At 42.5% G+C, this 24,095-nt stretch overlaps 1 protein-coding gene, 1 long non-coding RNA gene and 2 other non-coding genes across 4 annotated transcripts; 1 reads left to right on the top strand and 3 right to left on the bottom strand.

Annotated features, from left to right (window-relative positions):
• Window positions 1–1,143: 1,143 nt before the first annotated feature.
• On the bottom strand, window positions 1,144–1,225 carry trnas-cga (transfer RNA serine (anticodon CGA)). Its single transcript has one exon. It is a non-coding gene; the product is annotated as a tRNA-Ser (tRNA).
• Window positions 1,226–1,800: 575 nt separating this feature from the next.
• On the bottom strand, window positions 1,801–1,872 carry trnag-ucc (transfer RNA glycine (anticodon UCC)). The gene has a single exon. It is a non-coding gene; the product is annotated as a tRNA-Gly (tRNA).
• An 11,185-nt stretch (window positions 1,873–13,057) lies between these two features.
• On the top strand, window positions 13,058–16,423 carry LOC146566777 (uncharacterized). The gene is made up of 3 exons (XM_085286387.1): window positions 13,058–13,395; window positions 14,368–14,964; window positions 15,618–16,423. The coding sequence occupies exons 1-3, from the start codon at window positions 13,378–13,380 to the stop codon at window positions 16,293–16,295; spliced, it is 1,293 nt and encodes a 430-aa protein (XP_085142513.1). The 5' UTR covers window positions 13,058–13,377; the 3' UTR covers window positions 16,296–16,423.
• Window positions 16,424–20,868: 4,445 nt separating this feature from the next.
• LOC146566776 (uncharacterized) lies at window positions 20,869–23,168 on the bottom strand. The gene is made up of 5 exons (XR_014893837.1): window positions 22,801–23,168; window positions 22,052–22,271; window positions 21,448–21,544; window positions 21,096–21,327; window positions 20,869–20,997 (listed from the first exon to the last, which is right to left on the bottom strand). It is a non-coding gene; the product is annotated as an uncharacterized LOC146566776 (long non-coding RNA).
• Between the last annotated feature and the right edge of the window lie 927 nt (window positions 23,169–24,095).

The following is a 24,095-nucleotide window of genomic DNA, read 5'->3' as shown; positions in this document are numbered from 1 at the left end:
ATGTATTTCATTATAGCACTTTTACCGCCAACATGTTGGGTCTTTTGGAGCCGGAAGTGACCTTATATGGAAGAAGGGTGGCGCTAGCTAGCTTAGTTAGCAAGCTGCATTCATAAGCTGTGCAGGTGCCACAGAGATGCTAAGTAGCCTTAATAACAGACTAATAAAACAACACAAACTCTGATTACAATGAGCTCATTTAAAAGCTTTCTTCTAATAAAATTCTTTTCTTCTCTGTGTTTCACAACCTTTTGCTGATATCTTTCTGTAAATTAGTTTAAAGCAGCTTGAGTCAATTTAGTCAGATTTTTTTTTTCCAACTTGTTCACAAAAACTTGAGAAGAGACACCGAGGAGAGCAACAGAAAGCCTCATTCAGGAGCTAAACTCAAGATTAACTAGACTCGGATTAATATTAATATTAATCGGAGAGAAAAACGCCATAAAGCGGGAACTCGGCTTCTTCTTCTTCTGCTCTTGTATTTTTTGGCGGTTAAAGCTTTAAGGCGCATTACCGCCACCTGCTGGACTGGACTTTTCATGTCCCAAACATCATCAATTGGGCACAAATTTGTTGGAGTTTCTGTTAATAAAAAAGATGGAATTCAAGGATCTTGTTATTTGGTTTGTTCGTTTTCACCATTTACTCTACAATTTTCTGCCAGTGTATAGCAAACCCCACAGCTCAAATCAATGAAGAATTTAGTATTTTTAACATATTGCTTAAGCTGGAACCAGCAGCTATATAGGCCTAATTTTTAATCCAAACATGTGCTTTTCATGCAGTAATGTTTGATGTTTGAAGCTATTTCTGCTGTTGTCCCATTCCCGGTGAAATCCGCTGTCCCTCCAATCCCGATCCTCTTGCAAAGCAATCAGCATTTGTCAGACGCATCAGTCATTGGCGGTACTCAGACAGGATCCTGGATGACTACACGTCTGGGGTGGCTAAGAGAGCAATTGAAGGATGCCATGTTTACTGAATATGTGCCTAATTTTGTCAGGACATAGCTGGGTCCATTGCTTCTGCGTGCTCTATTTTCACAAGCAAAGGCCTGGCTCTTTCTCCTGGCACCTTCTCAGGTGAACTCCATGCCGTGGCTTCTTCTCAAATCAACGTCTGGACTGCCGCAAAACAGCTGACCGTTGTCGACAGGATTCGAACCTGTGCGGGGAGACCCCAATGGATTTCGAGTCCATCGCCTTGACCGCTCGGCCACAACAACCACATTTGGTTTTGGAGCTACATACTTGAAAGACATACGTCTTCCAAGTCCTACGCCACACGTCTTTCAAGTAGGATGTGCACAACAACGGCCACGCTGGATTGTAAATGCGGTAGCTGCATGACTTTGGTGAGAAAGCTTGTGGTTTTGCAGTTCCGTGAGATCGGTGCAGCACAGCTGCGGTTGAAGCTAGCTGGCTGACATTAGCTTGCTTGTTTGCATGAACAGTAACACACACAGCTGATGATTTTGCCACCGCAAAGAGCTGATCAGTACATGGTTAGTAAAATGTTATCTTCATTCCAAACATTCAGCACAATATTTAAAGTGGGACTGGGTGTCTTTATGAAGAAGTAGCGTGTCCAATCACAGTTTCATGTAAGAAGGTATATGTATGAAGTGATGAGAACTCAAAGCCTGTGTGAACAGTGTCTTTCCACAGCAAACGGTAGCAGCGAGGCCGATGAAGAATGCACCTGGCCTGACATTGTAAGCCTTTGCAGAAAGAGCGGAGAACGTTTTTACTGTAAAACAGTACGCAGCCCACATGCTTGAACAGCACTGCGAGAAGCAACTGCGATGGCCGGGAATCGAACCCGGGTCAACTGCTTGGAAGGCAGCTATGCTCGCCACTATACCACCATCGCTGTGAAAAACTGCAACATCACTGAGTCATTGTCCGGCTTATGAAGCTTTCAGGACAATTAACAAGGTGGGCATTGTGATTACTCGCTTGTCAGGTTCTAAACTGGTCAAAAGGTAGATCACTAAAAAGACTAGTGCTTTCATGCAACTGCACATTTAATCTCATCAGCTAAGCTTCTTTGCTACTCAAGTGTGGCCTCTCACGCATTTAAACTCTTGTGTGATTTTTAGCACCTTGAGAGTCGCAATGGTCACGCGAGTTCTTCAGGTCACAGCAGACAAGGTGCGAATAGGTGTGAATCTGTCTTGGGACGAATCTGGGACGAGGACGTCTTTGGCTCCTCTCTCTAGTTATTGGACTTTGGCAAAAAGGTTTCACGCTTAATTAAAAAATGAGAGCAAGTGTCTGTGTCCCGAATACAAAGTGGGAGCTGGTTCCACAGAGAGGGGCCTGAAAAGTGATGGCTCTGCCTTCCATTGTACTTTTAAATCCCCTCGGAAGACAGCAGTCTGAGAGCAAAGCACTCTGTTGGGATGATATGGCACTGTGAGATCTTGTAGACAAAATTGGGGGTGATTATTCAAGACCTTGTGTGTGTGAGGGCAAGTATTTGGATTTTTATTTGGGATTTAATTGGGAGCCAATGAAGAGAGAAGTCCATATGGGGGAAATATACTCTCTCCTTCCAGTCCCTGACTGTGCTCTGGATGCAGCGTTTTGGAAAATAGTGTAAAGGCTTTTCAGGAAGCTTTTAGGACACTGTGAAAATACTCAATTTGAATAGTGGAGGCTAGAAGTAGTGAATGTATCCTTCCTCTCTATCATTAGATGGAGAGAGTGTACAAAGGCCGGCATAGTGGGTGTACCAGAGCAGGGCTGTGTGTAAAGCACAGCCAGGCAGCTGAACACTGTATTGTTCTCTATTTTGTCCTCTTTGAGCGCGAGACAAGCCACCACAGCTGGCAACACCTGTCAGTGAACACATTCAGGATGAAGATGGGAAGTGAGGAAGAACTGCTGTCAGTGCTGGAAGAGCTCGACCCCCTCCCCATCACTGCGCAGTCTCAGCAGCCCTCACCCACCCCTGCCTCTCCTGTAGATGCCTCTCAAACTGCATCAGTTCAACCCCGAGTTGAATTATTCCAAGACCGAGATGAGCCCATCTGTTTTGCTGAAATCCAAGAAGACATGTGGTCAGTGCTTGACTACCTCCCCGTCTCTCAGCAGTCTAATGTGCTCTCCTCTCCTCATTCACACAACTACTCGACTCCTAAACAAAATCTCATCTGTCCTGCTGATTCCCCTCCATCCAAACTGGCGTCCTCCCCTGTTGCATTCACTGAATTGCCGTCAACAACCCCCATCTTTTGCCAACTAATGAAAAACAATAATTTCACTATAGACGATTGGACCGATTTCAATTGAATTAAACTGTTACTCCTGTTATTTCAACATCTGTCTTTGTGTAAATAAATGAAAAAACAAACAATAGATGCTTCTGTCATAAGTTACAGCAGGATGAAACAACCTTCATGTAGTTCTTGTTTTTAACACTGCAAACCTTCTTTAGTTCTTTTGTTTCCTTTCATATTCAGCACACATCTGTCAGTGTCCACTAACTGTCAGGGAAAAGCCAGATAAAAACACTGTGGGGTCTTTTGGGACACGTGCTCGTTGGGTTTACTCATAGATATCAGAAATGATCTGTTCTGTATTCAAAGGATACACGAAGGACGTTTGTATTAAATGCAATATAGCGACTGATCATATGCTGCTTTCTTTGGGGGCTTTTCACCACCATGTTACACAAATCCAGTTTCTAACTGAAAAGAAAATCCTTCACCATTTTCTAATCAAATTCCCTGGTTTCCCATGTCAGAGATGTCATGGCTGAAAGGATCATCGCATATTGAGCTCAAAGCTAAACTCTTGTGTAGGGCCTCTTTCCATGTTGTACCATTCATTTTAAAAAGTCCTGGTAACAAGAGACAGAGGTGACTTGATGTATTACAGTTACTTCCCAATTTACAGAAATGATGTGACTTCTGACATTTTCCTAGCAGGAAATGTGCTACTGTGGGACACTGAAAGAATAAACAGCAAGGCACGTTTTGTTTTAATAACTTTTCTTTACTTCATTTGTATGAACTAGGTTTACCTTACAAAATCTTATACTGTATATAATGTTTTATGTTTAATTCATGTCAATGTCAGCTCGTGTTTACTCGGGTGAGCAGTACCGGCCCACAAAGAGAATGCTCTTGGTGGGTTTATGTCGGATGAAGAAGATGAAGTGATGATCAAAGAACATTTCAAAGCCCACACTGAGAAGTTGTTCAGAAAAAGAAGTTGAACCTGACCAAGATGAAATCCAAAATTGGGAATTAATTGTTTTATTGTATTATTTTTAATGTCACATATGGTGTTGTGTAATCCGTGTATGTATTATGTGTCTCTGCTGATGTGTTTCATGCCTCACTTTCATTTTACTGTAATTAGGCTAGTTTTAAGTTTCTTGAGTATTCTGATAAGGATACTGTGTAGTATGATTTGCAAATGAAGAGGAATCAATTAGTCTTAAATTAATTGACTAAGAGAAATGAAGCGTTGGAAGAATGTTATGTTGATGACTATGAGGTTTCTGGGGTTTATTCAATAGAGCAACAACTGTGTGGGATCTTTATACAAATTCTTATATTCTATTTAGAGCTTGCTTTAAAGTATGTTAGCAAAAAAACAGCGCACGCATTCGTTTTCACGATTTTTGTTCTTCTTTAGTCATTGGGTCTTTTTAGGTGGTACCTCCAGGTACCACAAGGGGGGATGTGGTGGATTTTTGTGTGATATGTATAACTATACACTATATATCTATGTGCACTGAACATATATATTTTAACTTTCATGTAGAGTCTTAAGCACAAGACATTTTGCTTCACCATGGTTTATTAAGGTGGTGCAGTAACAGGGCAGTTAATGCTGCTGAGAGTTCTCCTGCCTAACTCGCTCTCCAGCTAACTAACCTTCCCTAACGTCTTTCATGCAGCACATGTCTGTATCTATTTTTTCTACTCTTTTACAGAGCATCTTTTTGACTGTCTTGATTTTAATTGGATCTAAAAGGGTTGGATCTCCACATCGTTGGTGGAAGAAGATTATCAGGATGGCTTCAAAATTTGCGACTACAGCCCCTCTTCTGTGGAACCAGCTTCCAGTTTGGATTCGGGAGACAGACACTATCTCTACTTTCAAGATTAGGCTTAAAACTTTCCTCTTTGGTAAAGCATATAGTTAGGGCTGGACCAGGTGACCTTGAATCCTCCCTTAGTTATGCTGCAATAGATGTAGGCTGCCGGGGATTCCCATGATGCATTGAGTTTTTCCTTTCCAGTCACCTTTCTCACTCAGTATGAGTTAACTGCATTGAATCATATCTGTTATTAACCTCTGTCTCTCTTCCACAGCATGTCTTTTATCCTGTTTTCCTTCTCTTACCCCAACCGGTTGCAGCAGATGGCCCCGCCCCTCCCTGAGCCTGGTTCTGCTGGAGGTTTCTTCCTGTTAAAAGGGAGTTTTTCCTTCCCACTGTCGCCCAAGTGCTTGCTCATAGGGGGTCATATGATTGTTGGGTTGTTCTCTGTATCTATGAAGCACCTTGAGGCGACTTTTGTTGTGATTTGGCGCTATATAAATAAAATTGAATTGAATTGAATTGTGTTAACTTGTGTAGTTACACAAGTTACACAGGCAGAATGCCGTGTGAACCCTGTCTCCAGGTGGAAAACAGAATGAGCGATACACCTGCTGTCAGGCCTGCTGGGTTTCTCCCTGTGATGTTCTTCTCTGTCTTGTGGTTGACTTTTTTTTTTTTTTACTGGCACAAATAATTTGTGGGGCGTCTTATTGTGACACCTGATTGTTGTAGTATTTTTAAAATGGCTGTGCAAAAAAATAAAAATAAGAACCCCAGATGCATTGCCTGCATTTTTAGATGAATAGTTGTATATAACTTTATTATTTACAAAATTTTTGTTTAATTTTAATTTAAAATAATTACCACTTATATTTGCATTTCAAGTTATGAAAATAATTTACTAAACATGTCTGTGGTTTTTATAGTAAAGAGAAAATATAACTACTACTAGGGTTTTATGTGTTTGTGTGATTTCAGACCAGTTGTTTTAATAACTGTAAATTTGGACGTGTGAGGTTGTGCTGAAAAGAATGATACCAAGAAAGACAAGGTAAAAAAACAACAACAATCAAAAGCAGCCAAAAATGGCCAATTATATTTTGGACCTCAGAATATTGACCCAACAAATCATGAAAAATGAGGTTTCAATAATTGTTTGTGACAGTGCAGCTTTCTGGCAGTAGTAGTAGTCAGTACAATTTGATTTTTTTCTAACAAAAACAGTATGAAACTTAAGTTAGACTTGTGTTTGGAAATGAGCCCCCGCCCAGTGTTGTGTAGCTTTCTGGATTTTATACTTATTGGTTACATATTTATTTATTATACAGGCTATACAGTACACACATTTTATGTAACTGAAATGTTTAATTATGTGGGCTATAGAAAATAATTAAGTTATAGACCATATTTATATGAAACATATGCTTAATGTATATTAATCATATGTAACACCTGCATATGTCTTTAAAACAAGGCTTTGATTTTGCCATCCCATTTGATTTCCATGCCAGCCTGGAAAAATTTCTCTAGATCCGCCCCTGGACCTGTCCTGGACCAGCAACACCAAATCAGTGACTAAAAGAGCTCAGCAGCGACTGCATTTTAAGAGACGACTGAAGAAGGTGCACATCCCCAAACCCATCTTTAATACTTTCTACAGAGGTACCATGCAGAGCATCCTAACCCGCTGCATCACAGTCTGGTATGAAAACTGTCATGCGTCCAATCGCAGAGCCCTCCAGAGGATTGTGTGGACCGCACAGCGTGTTATTGGCAGCTCTCTACCCAGTCTACAGGATATTTACACCTCACTGGGAAAGCCACTAGCATCATGGCTGACCCGCATCACCCTTCCCATCAACTGTTTACCACACTTCCCTCCAGAAGACGACTGCGTCATCAGGAGCAGGTCGGCAAGATTGTGCAATAGCATTTTCCCCCAAAGCAGTTTGGCTCCTGAACACCATGGTTCCCTCCTCTGCACTGAAAACTTCTCCACACACTTCTTGGACTACATAATACTCTCCTCTAATTATTATTACTATTATGATGTGAACATTTTGTGCACTTAAATCTTACTGTGCTAATGACCCCTGCATCAGCACCTTGTTTGGAATAGCAGTGGAGAAGACATAGATTCAATGCTGCAGACGTCTGAGCAAAGAAAGCTTCTAGAAGAGTAAAGACTAGCTAGAAGAATGAAGATTCACAGAGTAAATGTGAAAATTCATCACAGGGCTCTATGCACTTGATTAACTGACCATGAGCAAGTTTGCTAGTCTGGAGCATTCAGATCCACCACAAAGACTGTTCAGTGCTCACAGAAACTGCACAATACCCAAGAGCTGCATCTGAGCCTCTACAGGCCTTAAACAGCATGTTAATGTTCAAGACAGTTTAATTAGAAAAAGACAAAACAAGTATGGTTGGTCTGGAAGGGCCGCCAGGAGAAAGCTTCTTGTCTCTAAAGAGAACACAACAACTCAGTTGAGGTTTGCAAATTTGCCCTTGAAAGCTTCTGGAGCAACATATTTTTAAAAGATGAGACTAAAGTGGAGGTTTGGTCATAATGCACAGCAGTAACTTCAGCAAAAATCAAACACAGCACAAACACCTCAAATCCACTGTCAAGTACGCTGGTTCAATTGTGGTGATTTGAGCTTGTTCTGCAGACACAAGCAATAAGCACCTTGCAGTCCACGAACTCCTCTGTATGCCAAAGTTTTCTAGAGTCAAATGTGAGGCCGTCTGTCCAACAGCTAAAGCTTCTCCTAAATTAGGCCATGCAACAGGATAATGAGCCCAAGCACAGCAGCAAATCTACTGCATGGAAGTCCAGACCTCAACCTGACAGAAATGCTGTGTATAAAGAAATGCTTGCAAATGTTGATGAATTGAAGTTATTGCTGCTAACTGCTGCTTCTGTAACCGACTCAATCATAGAATGATTATGATATTGAAAAAGACAAATGCCTGAATCCTAAATTGTGGATATCCTTTTGTTGTGATCTAAAATGTAACACTAAATGTGATTAAAACACTAAAAATCTGGACTCTTGGGCTCAACAACTGTAAGGATCACCAGCCCGAGGAAAACACAAAATACACATGACCCGGTGACAAAGACAATTCATTCTTGAATGAAGACATTGATCTGACTTTTTAAAATTTTGCCAATTGTGTTTATTATTAAATTATTGAGGAAATAGAAAGGGGGGAGGGGTTTTAAAGAAGAAGGTAAAGGAAAGGGATAGAAAGGAGGAAAGAGATAGAGGAGAGAAAACCCCAACAATCCCCTCTGAGCAAGCACTAGGTGCGACAGTGGATAGGAAAAACTCCCTTTAAAGGAAGAAACCTATGACAGAACCAGGCTCTAGAGGAGGCAGTCAACTGTCGGGACTGGTTGGGGGGTGAGGGTGAAAAGAGAGGGGGGGGGGGGGGGGGAGGGAGATGGGACAGGTGATAGCAGTTAAAGGGAGACAGGGGAGGGAGAGGTGTCAGGAGAGAAAGGGAGAGAAAGGGAGAGGAGAGGTGAAAATTAAGATGGAACAGACGAGGTGACATTAGCAGTAGAAAAAGTAGAAAAAGTAGAAAAAGCAGGAGTGTCCCTCCTCCAGAAGAAGCAGAAGCGTTTTTTCTTCTTTTCCATGAGCTTTTCCACGAGCACTTTTTTCTCTAGGATGAGGGTTCTCAACTGATCGATTGTTTCTGCATTCTCCTGCTCAAGTCTCTTGCATGTTTTCTCCACTTCTTCTAATTTGGCTTGTTTGTCTTCGAGCCTTTCTTTCATTTCTTTAGATGTTGCCTCCTGCATTAGCTTTGCCTCGTGCAGCTCTGTATAACTCTGTTGTAATTTGTTGTGTGTGTCTTCCAACTGCTGACTTCTGCTCTCGATTTCTTGAAGTGAACACTGCAGGTCTTCGTTTGTTTTCTCTAGTTGTTGCTTTAGCACCTGTATCTCAGTGTTTTTGCACTTCACGTTGTCTGAAAGTTCCTCGACTTCTGTGTTTTTTCTCAGCATGTCATTGAGCTTACTCTGCATCTCTGAGCATTGGTTTTGCAGTTTTTCCTTTTCCTCTTCCAGTTCAGGTGTTTTGTAGTTCAGTTTGTTATAAAGTTCTTGCAGGTTTTGGTTTTTCCTCTCAAAGTCCTGGAGAATTTCTTTGTCTTCTTTCTGCTTTATTTCCTGTTGTTCTTGGTCTTGAAGCAGCTCTTGATATTTGTGCAGTGTTTCATCAAGCTTTACCTGTAGCGCTCCGTATTGTTCCTGCACACCTTGGAGTTGGCACTGCGTGTCTCTCTGGTCCAGTTTTTCTTTCTCTTCAAGGATTTCTTTATTCTTTTGCAGAGCTTCATCAAGCATTACTTGCGAGCCTTCGTTGTGTTTCTCGATGTTCTGAAGTTTGCAATCCAGATGTTTCTGTTTCATGTCTTGCTGTTCTTTCTCTTGAAGGAAATCTTTATTTCTTTGCAGTGCTTTATCAAGTTTCATTTTCAGCGCTGTGTATTTTTCCTGCACGTCTTCAAGCTTGCAGTCCGTTTGTTTCTGTTTAATTTCTTGTTGCTTTTGTTCTTGAAGCAACTCTTTATTTTTGTTCAGTGTTTTATCAAGTTTTACCTGAAGCGCTTTGTATTTTTCCTCCATGCCTTGGAGTTTGCACTGCTTCATGTCCTGTTGTTGTTTTTCTTGGAGGAGTTCTTTCATTTTTTGCAGAGCTTCATTAAGCTTGATTTGCAAGCCTTTGTTGTGTTTCTCCATGTCCTGGAGCTTGAAATCCATTTCCTTCTGTTTTATCTCCTGTAGCCTTTTTTCTTGAAGAAACTCTTCATTTGTGTGCGGTCTTTCATCAAGCTTTACTTGCAGCTCCTGATTCTTTTTGTCCTTCAGCACATTCATTAATTACAGAGTTACGGATTGTTACATGGAACTCAAAAGAAATAATGAACCCATCTCGTGTCCTGTGTCTTCTATAGCTGTCTGTACTTTTACTTCCAAAGTTCATCAGCAAACAGTTTGCAGGCCTCTAATTATCAGTGCTTTATCAAGCTTTGCTTGGAGCTCAAAGTTTCTTCCCTGCATTTCTAGGAGTTCCATTTCTTTCAACTTTTGAATATCTTCCTTTTCTAGAAGCTGGTTGAATGATTTGTCTACTTGATCAGGAAGTTGAATTTTGTCTTCCTGATCACAAAGAGGAGAGTTGGGCTTTACTGTTTTTTTCTGTTTTCTCTGAGACATGTTTGAATCTGTAAACTGTCACTCTGTTTATATCTGAATTAACTAATTTCAAGAAACTGTTGCAATTACCTGGACTGCCTCAGCCCAGGTGATGTAACATTAGCAGACAGAGGGTTTGATGTTGCAGAATCTTTGGAGCTGTACCATGCTGAACTGAAGAGCCCAGCTTTCACCAAAAGGAAGAACTAACTGGGCCCTAGATTGCCCAATCAAATCTCTTAATGCCACCTGCCCTCTCCTACATTAACTGTGGGCTCACCTTGTAGAACAGAGTTGAGTGTGGAAGAAATGGCAAAAAATATGGAGCTGAAAAGCTGAGAGAGAAAAAGAAATGATAAATAAATCAATGTGTCAAATTAACTGACATGTTAGCTGGTAGAGTGCCCACTGCATTATATATATATCATCTCTTTTTTATAATAAATAATCAAAAACTTTATTTAAACTAAGATTTTAAAAAATATGTGCAGTGATTGATGTGCTCTCAGACATGTGCTTCAATCCACACACAAATACAAAACAATCTGACCACACGTACAACTGTTTCACAAACTCTATAAAGCATTCACACTCCAATGGATGCATCAGAAAGCAGCTTGGGATTACAATCTTGTCCAAGGATATTTCGCCTGCAGACTGGAGCAGCCAGGGATCAAACCAGAAAACTTTCTGATCAAAAGCTGACTTGTGCTAAATGCTGAACGGCAGCCAACCCATTTTAGCCATTTAATGAATGTGCCATTTAATCTTGGCTGCAGCCAAGATTAAATGGCACATTCATTAATTACAGAGTTACGGATTGTTACATGGAACTCAAAAGAAATAATGAACCCATCTCGTGTCCTGTGTCTTCTATAGCTGTCTGTACTTTTACTTCCAAAGTTCATCAGCAAACAGTTTGCAGGCCTCTAATTATCAGGCTGTACTCAAGCGCTTGAATTCAACCTAAAAGCTGTGCTGTCATACAGAACCAAGTACCCTCCGCGAAAACTATAGCTAATGTCACAACTGGATCTGATGAGACAGCTATGATTTCTGGACTCGAAGTAAATAATCCTGAATCAATTTATACAACATCAGTTTGTTTGTTTTGCTTTCATAACAAATAGTTTGAGCCATATACAAATACAGAAGTGACAAAAGGAAACATATTTACAATCCAAAGTCAGACTAACAGTTTTCAGTAGCACAGTCTTTTATTTACAGTCTGCTTCTCCTGGTGGTAAACCTCTATCACATGTTTGGATTAAAAATTAGGCCTATATAGCTGCTGGTTCCAGTTTAAGCAATATGTTAAAAATACTAAATTCTTCATTGATTTGAGCTGTGGGGTTTGCTATACACTGGCAGAAAATTGTAGAGTAAATGGTGAAAACAAACAAACCAAATAACAAGATCCTTGAATTCCATCTTTTTTATTAACAGAAACTCCAACAAATTTGTGCCCAATTGATAATGTTTGGGACATGAAAAGTCCAGTCCAGCAGGTGGCGGTAATGCGCCTTAAAGCTTTAACCGCCAAAAAATACAAGAGCAGAAGAAGAAGAAGCCGAGTTCCCGCTTTATGGCGTTTTTCCCTCCGATTATTGTCAAGACTGATTTAACACTTAAAGGTAAGCACCGAGCTAATATTAATCCGAGTCTAGTTAATCTTGAGTTTAGCTCCTGAATGAGGCTTTCTGTTGCTCTCCTCGGTGTCTCTTCTCAAGTTTTTGTGAACAAGTTGGAAAAAAAAATCTGACTAAATTGACTCAAGCTGCTTTAAACTAATTTACAGAAAGATATCAGCAAAAGGTTGTGAAACACAGAGAAGAAAAGAATTTATTAGAAGAAAGCTTTTAAATGAGCTCATTGTAATCAGAGTTTCTGTTGTTTTATTAGCCTGTTATTAAGGCTACTTAGCATCTCTGTGGCACCTGCACAGCTTATGAATGCAGCTTGCTAACTAAGCTAGCTAGCGCCACCCTTCTTCCATATAAGGTCACTTCCGGCTCCAAAAGACCCAACATGTTGGCGGTAAAAGTGCTATAATGAAATACATTTATGAGAAATGTAAAAATAAATGTGTTCCAGGCTAAAACACAGCTGCCTTTATCAGCGCAAAGTTGTGATGAGGCTTACTCAGATGATGGCTCAGATTTCTACACCCACTCGGATATACAGATGAAATCAAGACAAGTACATCAATACAAAAATTCACAGGATTGTTCAAAAATAATAAATTGCATGAATATAGGAAATCTTCCTCTCAGTGACTGAGTTGTCTCATTGTGTCCTCATTTTTTATAAATCAAGGCCGGAGTAACCCAACCTTAAGTGTTCATTAAGGTTTTTGTCACATAGATAGAAAATAAACTCAGAGATTAAGCGGCTGTTATAAACAGAGTGATTAGTTTATGTAAAAAATGTAGTTTGTTGTTGTTCTGGTTTATGTGCTGAAAATGGTTTTATTTGTGTATGTTCAATGTGTTAGACTTGTACATAGTTAAATATATGATCAAATAATGTTGAATCCTGGATATGGATTTGTAAGCAATGAAATTTGAAATAAGGGGGTAGGAACAAGAAAACTTCATCCTACTCCTTTTCGAGCACACACATTCTGTAGACATAGATATTTACATGAAAACTTGATGATTTTTAAGTTTTGTTATTTTTATTTTTTTCTGTTGTTATTTCAATTATATTTGCATGTTTGAAATAGATAGATAGATAAAATTTATCTATCTATCTATCTATCATTTCTCACGGCACACGTATATTGTCGGGTTTTTTCTTGGCCAGGGCATATTTTAAAGAGGAATTGCTCTCCTGGTACTGGTGTGCCATACTGCTGAATTTGGTATCGGTGCTCAAACCTTTTGTGTTTGTTTCAAACAAGTTGTCCACCCAGGGAAGCTAAAATGTGTTCTGTGTGTTCTCAGATGAACATATGAGACACTTTGACTCTTCAGTGCAGTGTGGAGCTTAACAAAGTTCTGTTTTCTGTCCCAGCTGATCAGGAGGAGGAGAAGAGTCTGACGGAGCAGCAGAGGAAATTTCAGCTACTTGGACTCAGCTCAGCCACTGCAGAGAAAACAATGAGCTCAACACAGAAGGTGACAGATACTAGTGTTAAGAAATACTCCATTAAAAGCTGAAGTACTGATATGTATATTTTATGCTAAACTAAGTGAACCTTGTGCAATATTAATGTAATGTAGAAATAATGTATACAATGTATACAATGCCTACATCTTAGACGGTGACGTTGCCTCTAAACATCAAAATGAGCAGGAAGATGTTAAAGTGGGATTCAGCAGGATTCAACCCTAACATCAGCTGTAGTGGCTCAGTGTGGGGAAAAGGGTCACAGCTCACAATCATTTCTATTGAGAGCTCCAGTAGATTTTTTTAATGTACAGGCTGTGATCAGCTGACCTGCTGCTCTCTGTGAATTCAACCAGATGTCAGCAGATGTTTCATGAGTTGTCCTGGCTGATTTCCTTTCTCTACACTGACAGTACACTGTCTTTATATTAGACACTAAACTGTTGGTATGTGGGTGGAGCTCAGTGAATGAATGTCAGCATCATGAGCTTAAGTTTAAGTTAATCTCTGCTACACTTGATGTAATCTAACTCTGACATGAGCACCACAGTCACTGTGCACCAGTCACACACTGTTCTTTACTTAAATCCATCACATTACAGTAAACTTGCCTGCTTATCCTGCACTAACCTGCAGAGGATTTTACTGCAGTCTTTACATCACATTGTGAGACAAACTGCACACAAACAGTTTGTGTGTTTACTGATGTTTGTTGGGCTGATAGAATCGCTGCATTTGAAATTACCTGCCACATAAAAAATATTACTCCATTTATTCTCGCTCGTCTTCTGTATTGCTAACTAGATGTTGAAATACCGCGACCGCAACTTATCAGCACCTGCAGTCGTTCAGGTTCTGGTGGTGTTTGGTGCCACACTCCACCTTCAGGTTTAAAACTAGTGTTAATGGAGGGAGTTTGAAGCTTCAGTTTGTTCAATGACTGCATTTCACTCACTGACTCTGTATCTCTGTCACTGCAGGACCAACATGGACCGAGAAGTCAGCACTCTCAGGAGGCCGACAAACCTCACAGAAGCAAGAGAGAGAAAAAATACACCTGTGACGAGTGTGGGAAGGATTTTACCTGGAAGTTTAAACTAAAACAACATCAGCTCATCCACACTGGAGAGAGACCGTTCAGCTGTGACTTGTGTGGAAAGTCGTTTTCCTGGAAGAATTCCCTGAAAAGACACCAAGTCGTCCACAGTGGAGTTAAAGCTTACAGCTGTGATCAGTGTGGCAGAGCTTTTACTCGAAGTAGCCACTTGCAGAGACATCTAGTTACCCACTCTGGAGTTAAGGCATACAGCTGTGACATCTGTGGAAAAACCTTCAGCCAGCTATGGAGCCAAAATATACACCTACGCATTCACTCCGGAGAAGATGTGTACTGGTGTGATCAGTGTGGTAAATACTTTACAACAGACGCACAGTTACAACACCACATGTTTACCCACACTGAGGAGAGACCTTATCAATGTGACCTGTGTGAGAAGACTTTTAAAACTCCACAGTACCTGAGAAAACACCAACAGATCCACACCAGAAAGAGACTCTACAAGTGCAGTTACTGTGAGGTTTGTATTTTTATTTTATTCTTGTAAGTTCAGTCTGACTGTTTGGAACAAGTGTGCTCATTAAATTGTGTTAGCATGTTAGCACTTCTACTGCACCGAAGAGTAGCTCTGAGCCATTATTCAGGTTTTCATTTCATTTAAGTGTAAGTCAGATGTTACTGTAATATTAAATAAGTATTGCTGTAGTATTATGGTGGTAGTATTGTAAATGGTAAATGGCCTGTATTTATATAGCGCTTTACATATCCAGTCATCCACCCATTCACGCACACATTCACACACTGGTGATGGTAAGCTACATTGTAGCCACAGCCACCCTGGGGCACACTGACAGAGGCGAGGCTGCCGGACACTGGCGCCACCGGGCCCTCTGACCACCACCAGTAGGCAACGGGTGAAGTGTCTTGCCCAAGGACACAACGACCGAGACTGTCCAAGTCGGGGCTCGAACCGGCAACCTTCCGATTACAAGGCGAACGCCCAACTCTTGAGCCACGATCGCCCCTGTAGTTATTGTAGCCCAGTAAACTGAGTGTGTTAATTGAAACAGTAAAATGTAATTGGACGTCTGCAGAGATGCTCTTTATTTCAGGCGACTTTCAGGATAAAAGTGTTGAAGGACTGACTTACACTGTCTTTGTGTCTTTGTTTAGAAGCAGAGCGACACAGATGGATCCATTTCTCAACCCTGTCATCGCTGTGGTGGTGGGAAAGACTTTCGTTGTGACATCTGTGGAAAAACTTTCAGTCAGCAAGCCGGCCTAAAAATACATCAACGTAAACACACTGGAGACAAACTGAAATACTGCAAAGAATGTGGGAGAAGCTTCCCCACATCAAGTGACTTAAAACAACATGAACTCTTTCACAGTGGGGTCAAGAAGCACCTCTGTGATCAGTGTGGGTCATCCTTCACCACTGCAGGTCACCTTAAAACACACAAACGAGTCCACACAGGAGCGAAACCATACAAGTGCAGACACTGTGACAAAAGCTTCTCACAGTCAGGTAATCGTAACGAGCATGAACGTACACACATGGAAGGAAACTACAGCTGTGAGCAGTGTGACAAGAGCTTCAGTAATCTCAGTTCATACTCTGCACACAAACGATCCCACGTTACTACTAAACTGTTTCACTGTTACCACTGTGCCAAAACATTCACTTCATCATCTGCTCTGTGCAAACATCAGCGCGATCACGCAGGGCTGAAATCGTTCCCATCACAGGATCAGAGTGAATCTGAAGAGAGAGAAACATCCTCTGGTTTCAGAGTCCAACTTAAAACCCTGGAGATCAGGCTCCACAGAGCTCAGGTCGGCTCTCCTTAAGTTTAAGTTAAAGTTCAAATGAGGCTGTGAATCAAACTTCCTGTAGTTCCATTTTAATCTTTATAAATTGTTCTTCTGTTTGTGTTCAGTCGTTACCTTTTTTTTTCAGTGGTTGGATTAAAAATCAGTTTTCTGTTGTTCAAGTTTTTATTGAATGTATTTTGTTAAATAAAGTTAAAATATTGTTAAATAAAGAATTGTTTGAACGACAAAGATTTTGAGCCATGATGTCATTTCCTGTATTTCAGAGTAAAGACTGAAGTGACAAATGGAAACATGTTTACAGTCATGGAATAAACACTGATGGGTCATCTGTAGGAAGTACTATTGCTGACCTGACAGACTCGACCTTGTTTACAAAGAAAGAAAGGAACTGATGACACGTGTCAGCAGAGGCTTTCAGGGTTGTTTAGAGTAGAGCTGATAGTCTTAAAGAGAACACGGGGATTATGACAATTTAACACAATGATCTGAGAAAAATATCTGTTTCTCTCATTTTTACTGTATTCTGATCAAATTTCCAACATTCTTTTAACATTTCAAAAGAAATTGTCTTTCTTCCACTTTCACACTTGGCCCTAAAAACACCAACATCCGTGCATCACCCTTGTGTCAGTCTAATGAACCTAACATGTGATTGATACATAACACACATTCACACTGGCTGCATATATCAGTCCGGGGGGGCAGAGCAGAACTCTGTATGAATCAGACGCGCTCACATATTCAGGCTTTCCAGAGGCGTTTACCATCAGAAGAAGCAGAACAATGAATCATCAGCACCCTGCAGAAGAACACAGCAAGCAACAACTCTAACAATAAAGACGTGCTGGAGCCAAAAGATGCAGATAGCGAGTTTTAAACGATAACGCACAGGACCAAAGGGGGAGAGGGTAAAAACCCACTGCCTCCTGAGATAAAGATCAGCAAGTCAAGCTGGCAGCAGACGACACAAAACGCTCTCTGGAGGAGGCGGCGACTGTGGAGCAGGCCAACGGAGAGGCGGATCGGCAGACAGGAAGCTCCCGGGGTCCCACAACAAGATGTTGCGCGTCAGACTGGAGCAGGATATCCCCATGTTGGTGACACTGCCCATCGAGGTACAGCCCAACTTGGCAAACCAACCCTTCCCTTTCTTGGACACCACACTGGCTGATCTGGGCATCCAAGACTGAGTCTCACTCCGTGTGGGGACGTTTTTTTGTTTTTGTTTGTTTTTTAAGAAGCAATCATGTGTATATATTCAGCTCAGAGCTGAAGGAGAGGGTGGTTTGGGTTGACAACAAGAAGATCCATCCTAGAGGTACGGCGGTGGGATCCAACTGCAGGGATGTGGTCAGATGGCAGTCTGTGGAAATCAGGTGACAGTGAGAGCAACTTGATTTTCCTATTTTGTCCTTCAGATACGAGTGAAAGCCCAGATGCCAGGAGACAAGCAGCTCCAGGAGGTCCTGTACAGCACCGAGGTCCACACTGACCGCTCCTTCTGCTGCACTGGAATGGATATCCTGCCCTGGAAACAGACGTGTGCAGGTCTAGAAGTAGTTTAAATCCCATACTTTTTTGATCTGTGAGGCTCTTAATGTCACGTCTGCAGCCATGAAAGTCAGCTCAGGGTTTCTTGATTCTGATTTTTCTTTGCTGTGTCACATTTAGCTCATATCTGCATTGCCATGCCCTGAAAACAAGCTGCCGGGCTTTAGTCAGGCTCAGGGACAACGGGAGATCTGAGGAGCAACACGATGAGAACAACTAAAACTGAACAAACTTAACATCTGATTACCTTTTTTATTTGTAAGAAAAAGTTTAACATGAACGCGCCAACTGTCCACAGCAAAGCTTATTATGACAAGACTGCTTTTATTCAGTGATGTCAAAGTGTCATCACTTCATACCTCTGAACTGACATTAGATGTATTGCATACCTTGTTAGAATTACACTGTTGAAGCATTTGTAAAAAGCTTCTGTCCTTGTTAATTTATGTTTTAGGATAAGTTTTTGGGCTGTGTAAGGTCACAGGTTGCATTTCTGAGCAGAGTAGTAAAGGTAAAGTAAGTGTTTTCAAAACTAGCCACTCAGCATGTGTACAAACAGTGAGAAATCTCTGAAGAAAACCGTTTGAAGGAGCAAGAGCACACGCGTTTCTCCACAGGTTAAAGCCCGCTTTAATAATCAATATGAATCAAAGACTTCTGTCAACACAAAATAAATGTAAGGAAACACACTTTCCTGTGCAACATCCAGTTTCTATAACTGACGACAAGCTTGGACCACAGTGATCTAAACTCATCCTCTACATTGGAAATGTAAACAAATGTAAATGTGGTTTTTACTGTACCAGAGCAGGGCTGTGTGTGTAGAGCACAGCCAGGCAGCTGAACACTGTATTGTTCTCTTTTTGGTCCTCTTCGAGCGGGAGACGAGCCACCAAAGCTGGCAACACCGGTCAGTGAACACATTCAGTTTTCAGGCCCCTCTTCTGTGGAACCAGCTTCCAGTTTGGATTCAGAAGACAAGATTTCAAGATTAGGCTTAAAACTTTCCTCTTTGGTAAAGTATATATTTAGGGCTGGACCAGGTGACCCTGAATCCTCCCTTAGTTATGCTGCAATAGATGTAGCCTGCCGGGGATTCCCATGATGCATTGAGTTTTTCCTTTCCAGTCTCCTTTCTCACTCAGTATGAGTTAATAGACGTCTCTGCATTGAATCATATCTGTTATTAACCTCTGTCTCTCTTCCACAGCATGTCGTTTATCCTGTCTTCCTTCTCTCACCCCAACCGGTCGCAGCAGATGGCCCCGCCCCTCCCTGAGCCTGGTTCTGCTGGAGGTTTCTTCCTGTTAAAGGGGAGTTTTTCCTTCCCACTGTCGCCAAAGTGCTTGCTCATAGGGGGTCATATGATTGTTGGGTTTTTCTCTGTATCTATGAAGCGCCTTGAGGCGACTTTTGTTGTGATTTGGCGCTATATAAATAAAATTGAATTGAATTGAATTGAATTATCTGAGGAAGAAGCAGAGTTGGTTTGTTTCCAGCTGAAATCATCCAGGCTCAGGAATTTGAATCGATCCACATCATTTCCGCTTGAACTAGAGAACATGAGTGTCGACTTACATTTGGTCTGTGAGACACATGTCATAGTGACAGTATTTGGGTTAATATGGCATTACTCACCCTGGTCGCATTTCTTCAATATCAGGCACCAAGTTCAGGAACTCGTTCTTTGCAGCCCGCGCAAGGTAGGAGGTCTCCAGAGTGGGAACCATCGGGAAGTTTTCACAGTCTGAGCAGGAGGGACTGGAGGCACGTGAGCTGTTCTCAGGGGTCCTTTAACACAAATCACACCAAGTTAGAATCAAATAGATAACCTGTCAATAACCGTTTGCAGATCGAGGTCAATGTTCCTAAAAATATGTTTACTTCTGGCCCATGGAGCCACAGCGGGAGTCCGAGAGAGAGGGGCAGGTAGAGGAAGGGGTGAGGGTAGCACTGCTGAAGCTCGTCACGGATGGATCACGTCCGATCGGTGAGATGAGAGAAAGCTGAAGTGAAACAACAGCAGGATGAGGTAGACGTCAATATAGGAACTCCCTGATGTGACACAGAAAGGCTATTTTTTTATTTCTTTGTATTATTTCTCACCTTGCAGTCACTGATGCTGTTCACCAGCTGCTTGTATTCAGTATTGAAGGTGTGTGTCAGAAGGCGCAGGCACTACAACACAACAGGAACAAGACCGATCAGCTCCGAGCAGAGAAGGAAGAAGGCAGCAACAAGAACGCCCACTAAGCCCACGTTTTTCTCACCTTGGTGGCCAGCTCCTTCTCACGCTTTCAAAGGTGGTGCTGGAGATCTGCGAGGAGACGGAGGTGGACGTGGACAGAGTGCTGGAGCTCACGCTGGGGGACAGAGACTCACTCAGGGACTTGGTGGTGGGAGCTGTTCCCACGGGAGCCGCCTCTCCCAGAAGGTGACGGGTCTTTTCCACCTGGACGAAAGATGGGGGCGAATGTGAGGTGGGGAGAAGAGGGGAGGTTAGTCATGTAACGTCTGTACTCTAAGAAAAAACTTTTTAGAATAGCACTTTGGTCTTTGAGTTGAAAAGTCATTTTTCCCTCTACGATATTAAACAGATTTATTTCTTTATGAATCTTTTAAGGCCCCACCTCCTGCAGCTGCTCCATCTTCTCCAGCTCCCACTGGTGCTCTAGGATGAGGCTATCTCCTCTGGGCCTCCAGCCGGCCAGGTTCTCCTCTCCACGCACATAAGCCACTGATGTGTCCAGGACCTTCCTCCTCCTCCTCTGCATCCCTGCTCAGGACATGAGCCCTCATTAGGATGAAGCTCTCCACAGAATTATGATAAAACAGCTGCCGTTCTTTAAACATGTTTCATGGCCGCTCACCTGGGCTTCCAGTGTCAGACATCTTACACAAGCTCAGCTCGTAGATCCCAGTCACTCGGTTGCTATAATGAAGCAGAAGTTTTGAACAAGGAAACTTTGTAACAGGGCAGATATCTTTGATTGTGAAACAGAGATGGCCACAGTGCAGCAGCCCAGATTTACCAGTCAGCAGTTTTGGAGTATCCAGTCCCAAAGAGGTTCTTGAGAGAACGGGGTGGGGAAATCTTGGCGTCTCGGGAGTAAAAGACCGTGCAGATGTCTTTGGTGATAATGGCAGGCTGGATGCAATGGTCCAGCTGCAGAGAGGAGATAAAGGGTGTGTGTTAGACACGATGACATCAAGAGACTTAAAAACACGTACAAACAGGTACAACACGGCGGAGCAGCGGCTGACCTCCAGATACGCAGATAAGGTCATGTAGATCTTCTCTCCGTAGGGAGTGACGCGGTTGAGCAGGAGGGAACCTTTTAAGGGTGTTTTTATTTGTGCTCCCTGGCCTGGAAATAAACGGTTTCCGATCAGACCTGCTTCATCTTTGTGCCCTTGGTATCTGACTCGCTTGCTCCCCCATGCATTTTAAAAGAATCCTTCTCTTCAGCATGAAGTTCTGGCTCAGCTTTAGTGTCTGCGTTACATGTACACAAAGACAGAAACATTCAATGATAAAAACACACAGTGGAATAAAATTGTAAGACGTCATCAGTTGATGCAGTTTAAGGACACTTGTTCTTCTGTGCAGTCTCACCTGGAGCTCACGCTTCTAGTTCATGCCATCATCACCAAAGATTCTTCAATTAATAGTTTAAAGATGTCCATGAATGCACTGCTAACTGCTCTTCACCCTGATAAAAATCAACATGCATTTAGAATAAGAAACACTTTTACAAAACCAAAAGCTTCACTGTACTTAGTGATTTATACGTCTACAAAACAGGTTCAGTTTGTAACTGAGAGAGCGGCTCAGTGGTGCTGAATTATATTTCCAATAGAAACACAATTTCATATGTTGTAGTAACAACACACTGCCACAAGATGGCAGCCTAGGCCTACTTTACCATGCTGTTCCAGTACAAAAGAAAAAGTGACAGAGCCTTGAAAGAGTGACAGAGACACTTTTTATGAACTCATCTGTAATGTGTCACCTTTTCTGTAGGATGAAGAAGTGCTTCCCTTCTTTTAAAGTAAATACAGGCTTACAAAGATCCTCTAAACATGTTTCTGAAATAATCCTAAACACAATCACTAAATCAAAAATGCAAGAAACTATTTATTTAATCACTCTTCTTAACTTAATTCCTTAACTTAGTAAAAAAAAAAAAAAATAGACAAGAACTTTTCTTCTGTCTCACCTCTGTCAGTTTTCATGCTGTTGCAAGAACAGGTGGAGGTGCAGGTGGAACTTTGACTTCAGTGTGGTTTGTATGTGCAGGCAGGAGTCTGACATCTCAGGACAGCAGAGGATTGTCGAGCACGGTGACTCCTGCTGCGACACCCCCGTCTGACTGTCCTGAGCTCTTGGTCCTCAGCAGACGGCCCACACACTCATTCATCACCATGTCTTTACCCTGCCTGTAAGAAAACCAAGAAAAGGCTAACATTAGAAACAGCCACCAACCAATCCCTTTTACTCCACCACCCAAAAACCAGTGAGAAACACTAGTTAGTATTAACTTGGAATCAAAGTGCACTAATCCCCAGGCTCCCAGCATAACATACAGTCCAACACAAACTCCACAAACTGTCTTGCTTCAGCTGACTTTCCTTCACCTTCTCTCCAAACAATCTGTTGTGCTCTTTTCAGCACAAAGCCACACTCCTGCTCACTGATCCTCACCTCTTTTTAACCTAGTCTCAGCAACTTTGTCCCATAGCTCGCACATCCTTTCCACCTCCATCTTTCTTCCCAGCCAACTGATACATACCTTTTCTCCTTCCTTAAAAGCCAGCCTAAGAAATACGAGTTCATAAACGCCACAGAGAAATAAATCAGAGGAATAAAATGCAAATGATATTGCTTACACTGAACAGCAACACCCAGGTGAGGATTATCTAATGCCAAATTTTCCAAACAATGAAAAAACCGTGCCCTTTTTCTCACCATGTCTAGAGTGTAGAGGTCAGCCAATGTCGCTCGGATCTGCTGCACAGCTTGAGGCTGGTCTGGGAAGAATCTGTCCAGGACTCCAGGTCTGGGGAGCACTTGCTGAACCTTCTTGGTACCAGCCAGGTGAGCGCTGATATCTGGACACAAAGCCATAGAAAAAAAAAAGAAAAAAAATGCATCTATTAATCACCTGGATCACCTGTTGAGAAAGAAAAAAGAAAACAAGCAGAAGAGAACAAGAGTAATAGAATAAACAACATCACAATGATATATGGGAATATGACAGTAAATACTAAATATTAAACATTATTGTGCAGCACATAAGATCAACAGAACACAGTGTGCTTTGAGGTAGGAGCCAAAAAGGGTGAAGTTTGTGTGTGTGAGCACCTGTGAGCATGGACGCGCTTGTTTTTTAAAAAGGTTCCTTCATGTAATGATCTGCTAGAGGGTGTGGGGGGGCCACAGCCCCGTCCTCCAGGGCATGAAGCAGGTATGGAGGAGATCAAAACTCCAGACATCCAGAGGCCCCCAGAACACAACAGACCAAGGAAGACCAACAGAGGGGCAGCCGCGCCACTGTCCCAGAAAGAGCTGAGGAGAGTCCCAGATGAGGGCTCACTCAGCAGCCGCGGAGCAGAAGCCAGGGGGAGTTGCAGTGACGCGCCCGTGAGCTCCGCCGGCAGCCAGCCGTGCCTGAGTGACCGAGCCCCAGGCCGAGAGGCCGGGGGCACCCCCACCTCCGAAGTGGCCCGAGCGAGCCCCAGGCTCCAGGCCCCGATAAGCGGCCGCCAAGGAGTGAACCGGTGTGTACCTGGACGCGCATCCCCGGACACAAAGAACCACCAACGCACCGATGTCTGAGGGAGTCCGCCACTGGCAGGGGAAGTGGTGGTAGGGGGAGATAGGCCTCCAAACCTTGGAGGGCCTGAGATGTCCCCAGAGAGGTGGCGTCTGATACCCAACCTGACATATAGACACAGACATACAGGCACACACAGACACAAACATCCATTCCCACCCTCATGCTCTCATATGTACTTACTCCACACTCAACCAACGTGGAGACAGACATAAAGAGACGCTGTACACACGATCACACTCCCCAAGCGTACTCTACGAACCGGGTCTAGGTACCCTTGCCCCTGGAGGGGGAACTGCACCCAGACCCAGGTGGTGTTACCCTTTTCCCTGCGGTGGGGAGAGGCAGACCACCCCAACTCCGCAGCAGCAGGGAGGCCCCACACTCCAGACCGCAGTCGGACGGCCAACTCCTCCTCCTAGCCCCC

Source organism: Mchenga conophoros, linkage group LG9 (genome assembly GCF_057382185.1).
Source record: "Mchenga conophoros isolate Kocher_MC1m ecotype Shallow Benthic linkage group LG9, M_conophoros_male_GT1.1, whole genome shotgun sequence".
Taxonomy (NCBI): Eukaryota; Metazoa; Chordata; class Actinopteri; order Cichliformes; family Cichlidae; genus Mchenga; species Mchenga conophoros.
The sequence above is the reverse complement of the archived record's forward strand: the minus strand, read 5'-3'. Positions and strand labels throughout refer to the sequence as shown.

Excerpts from the sequence above, each read along its gene's own strand:
- LOC146566777 (XM_085286387.1), top strand. Across the intron at positions 14,965-15,617 it reads ACAAGTGCAGTTACTGTGAG|AAGCAGAGCGACACAGATGG; the intron begins GTTTGTATTTTT and ends GTCTTTGTTTAG.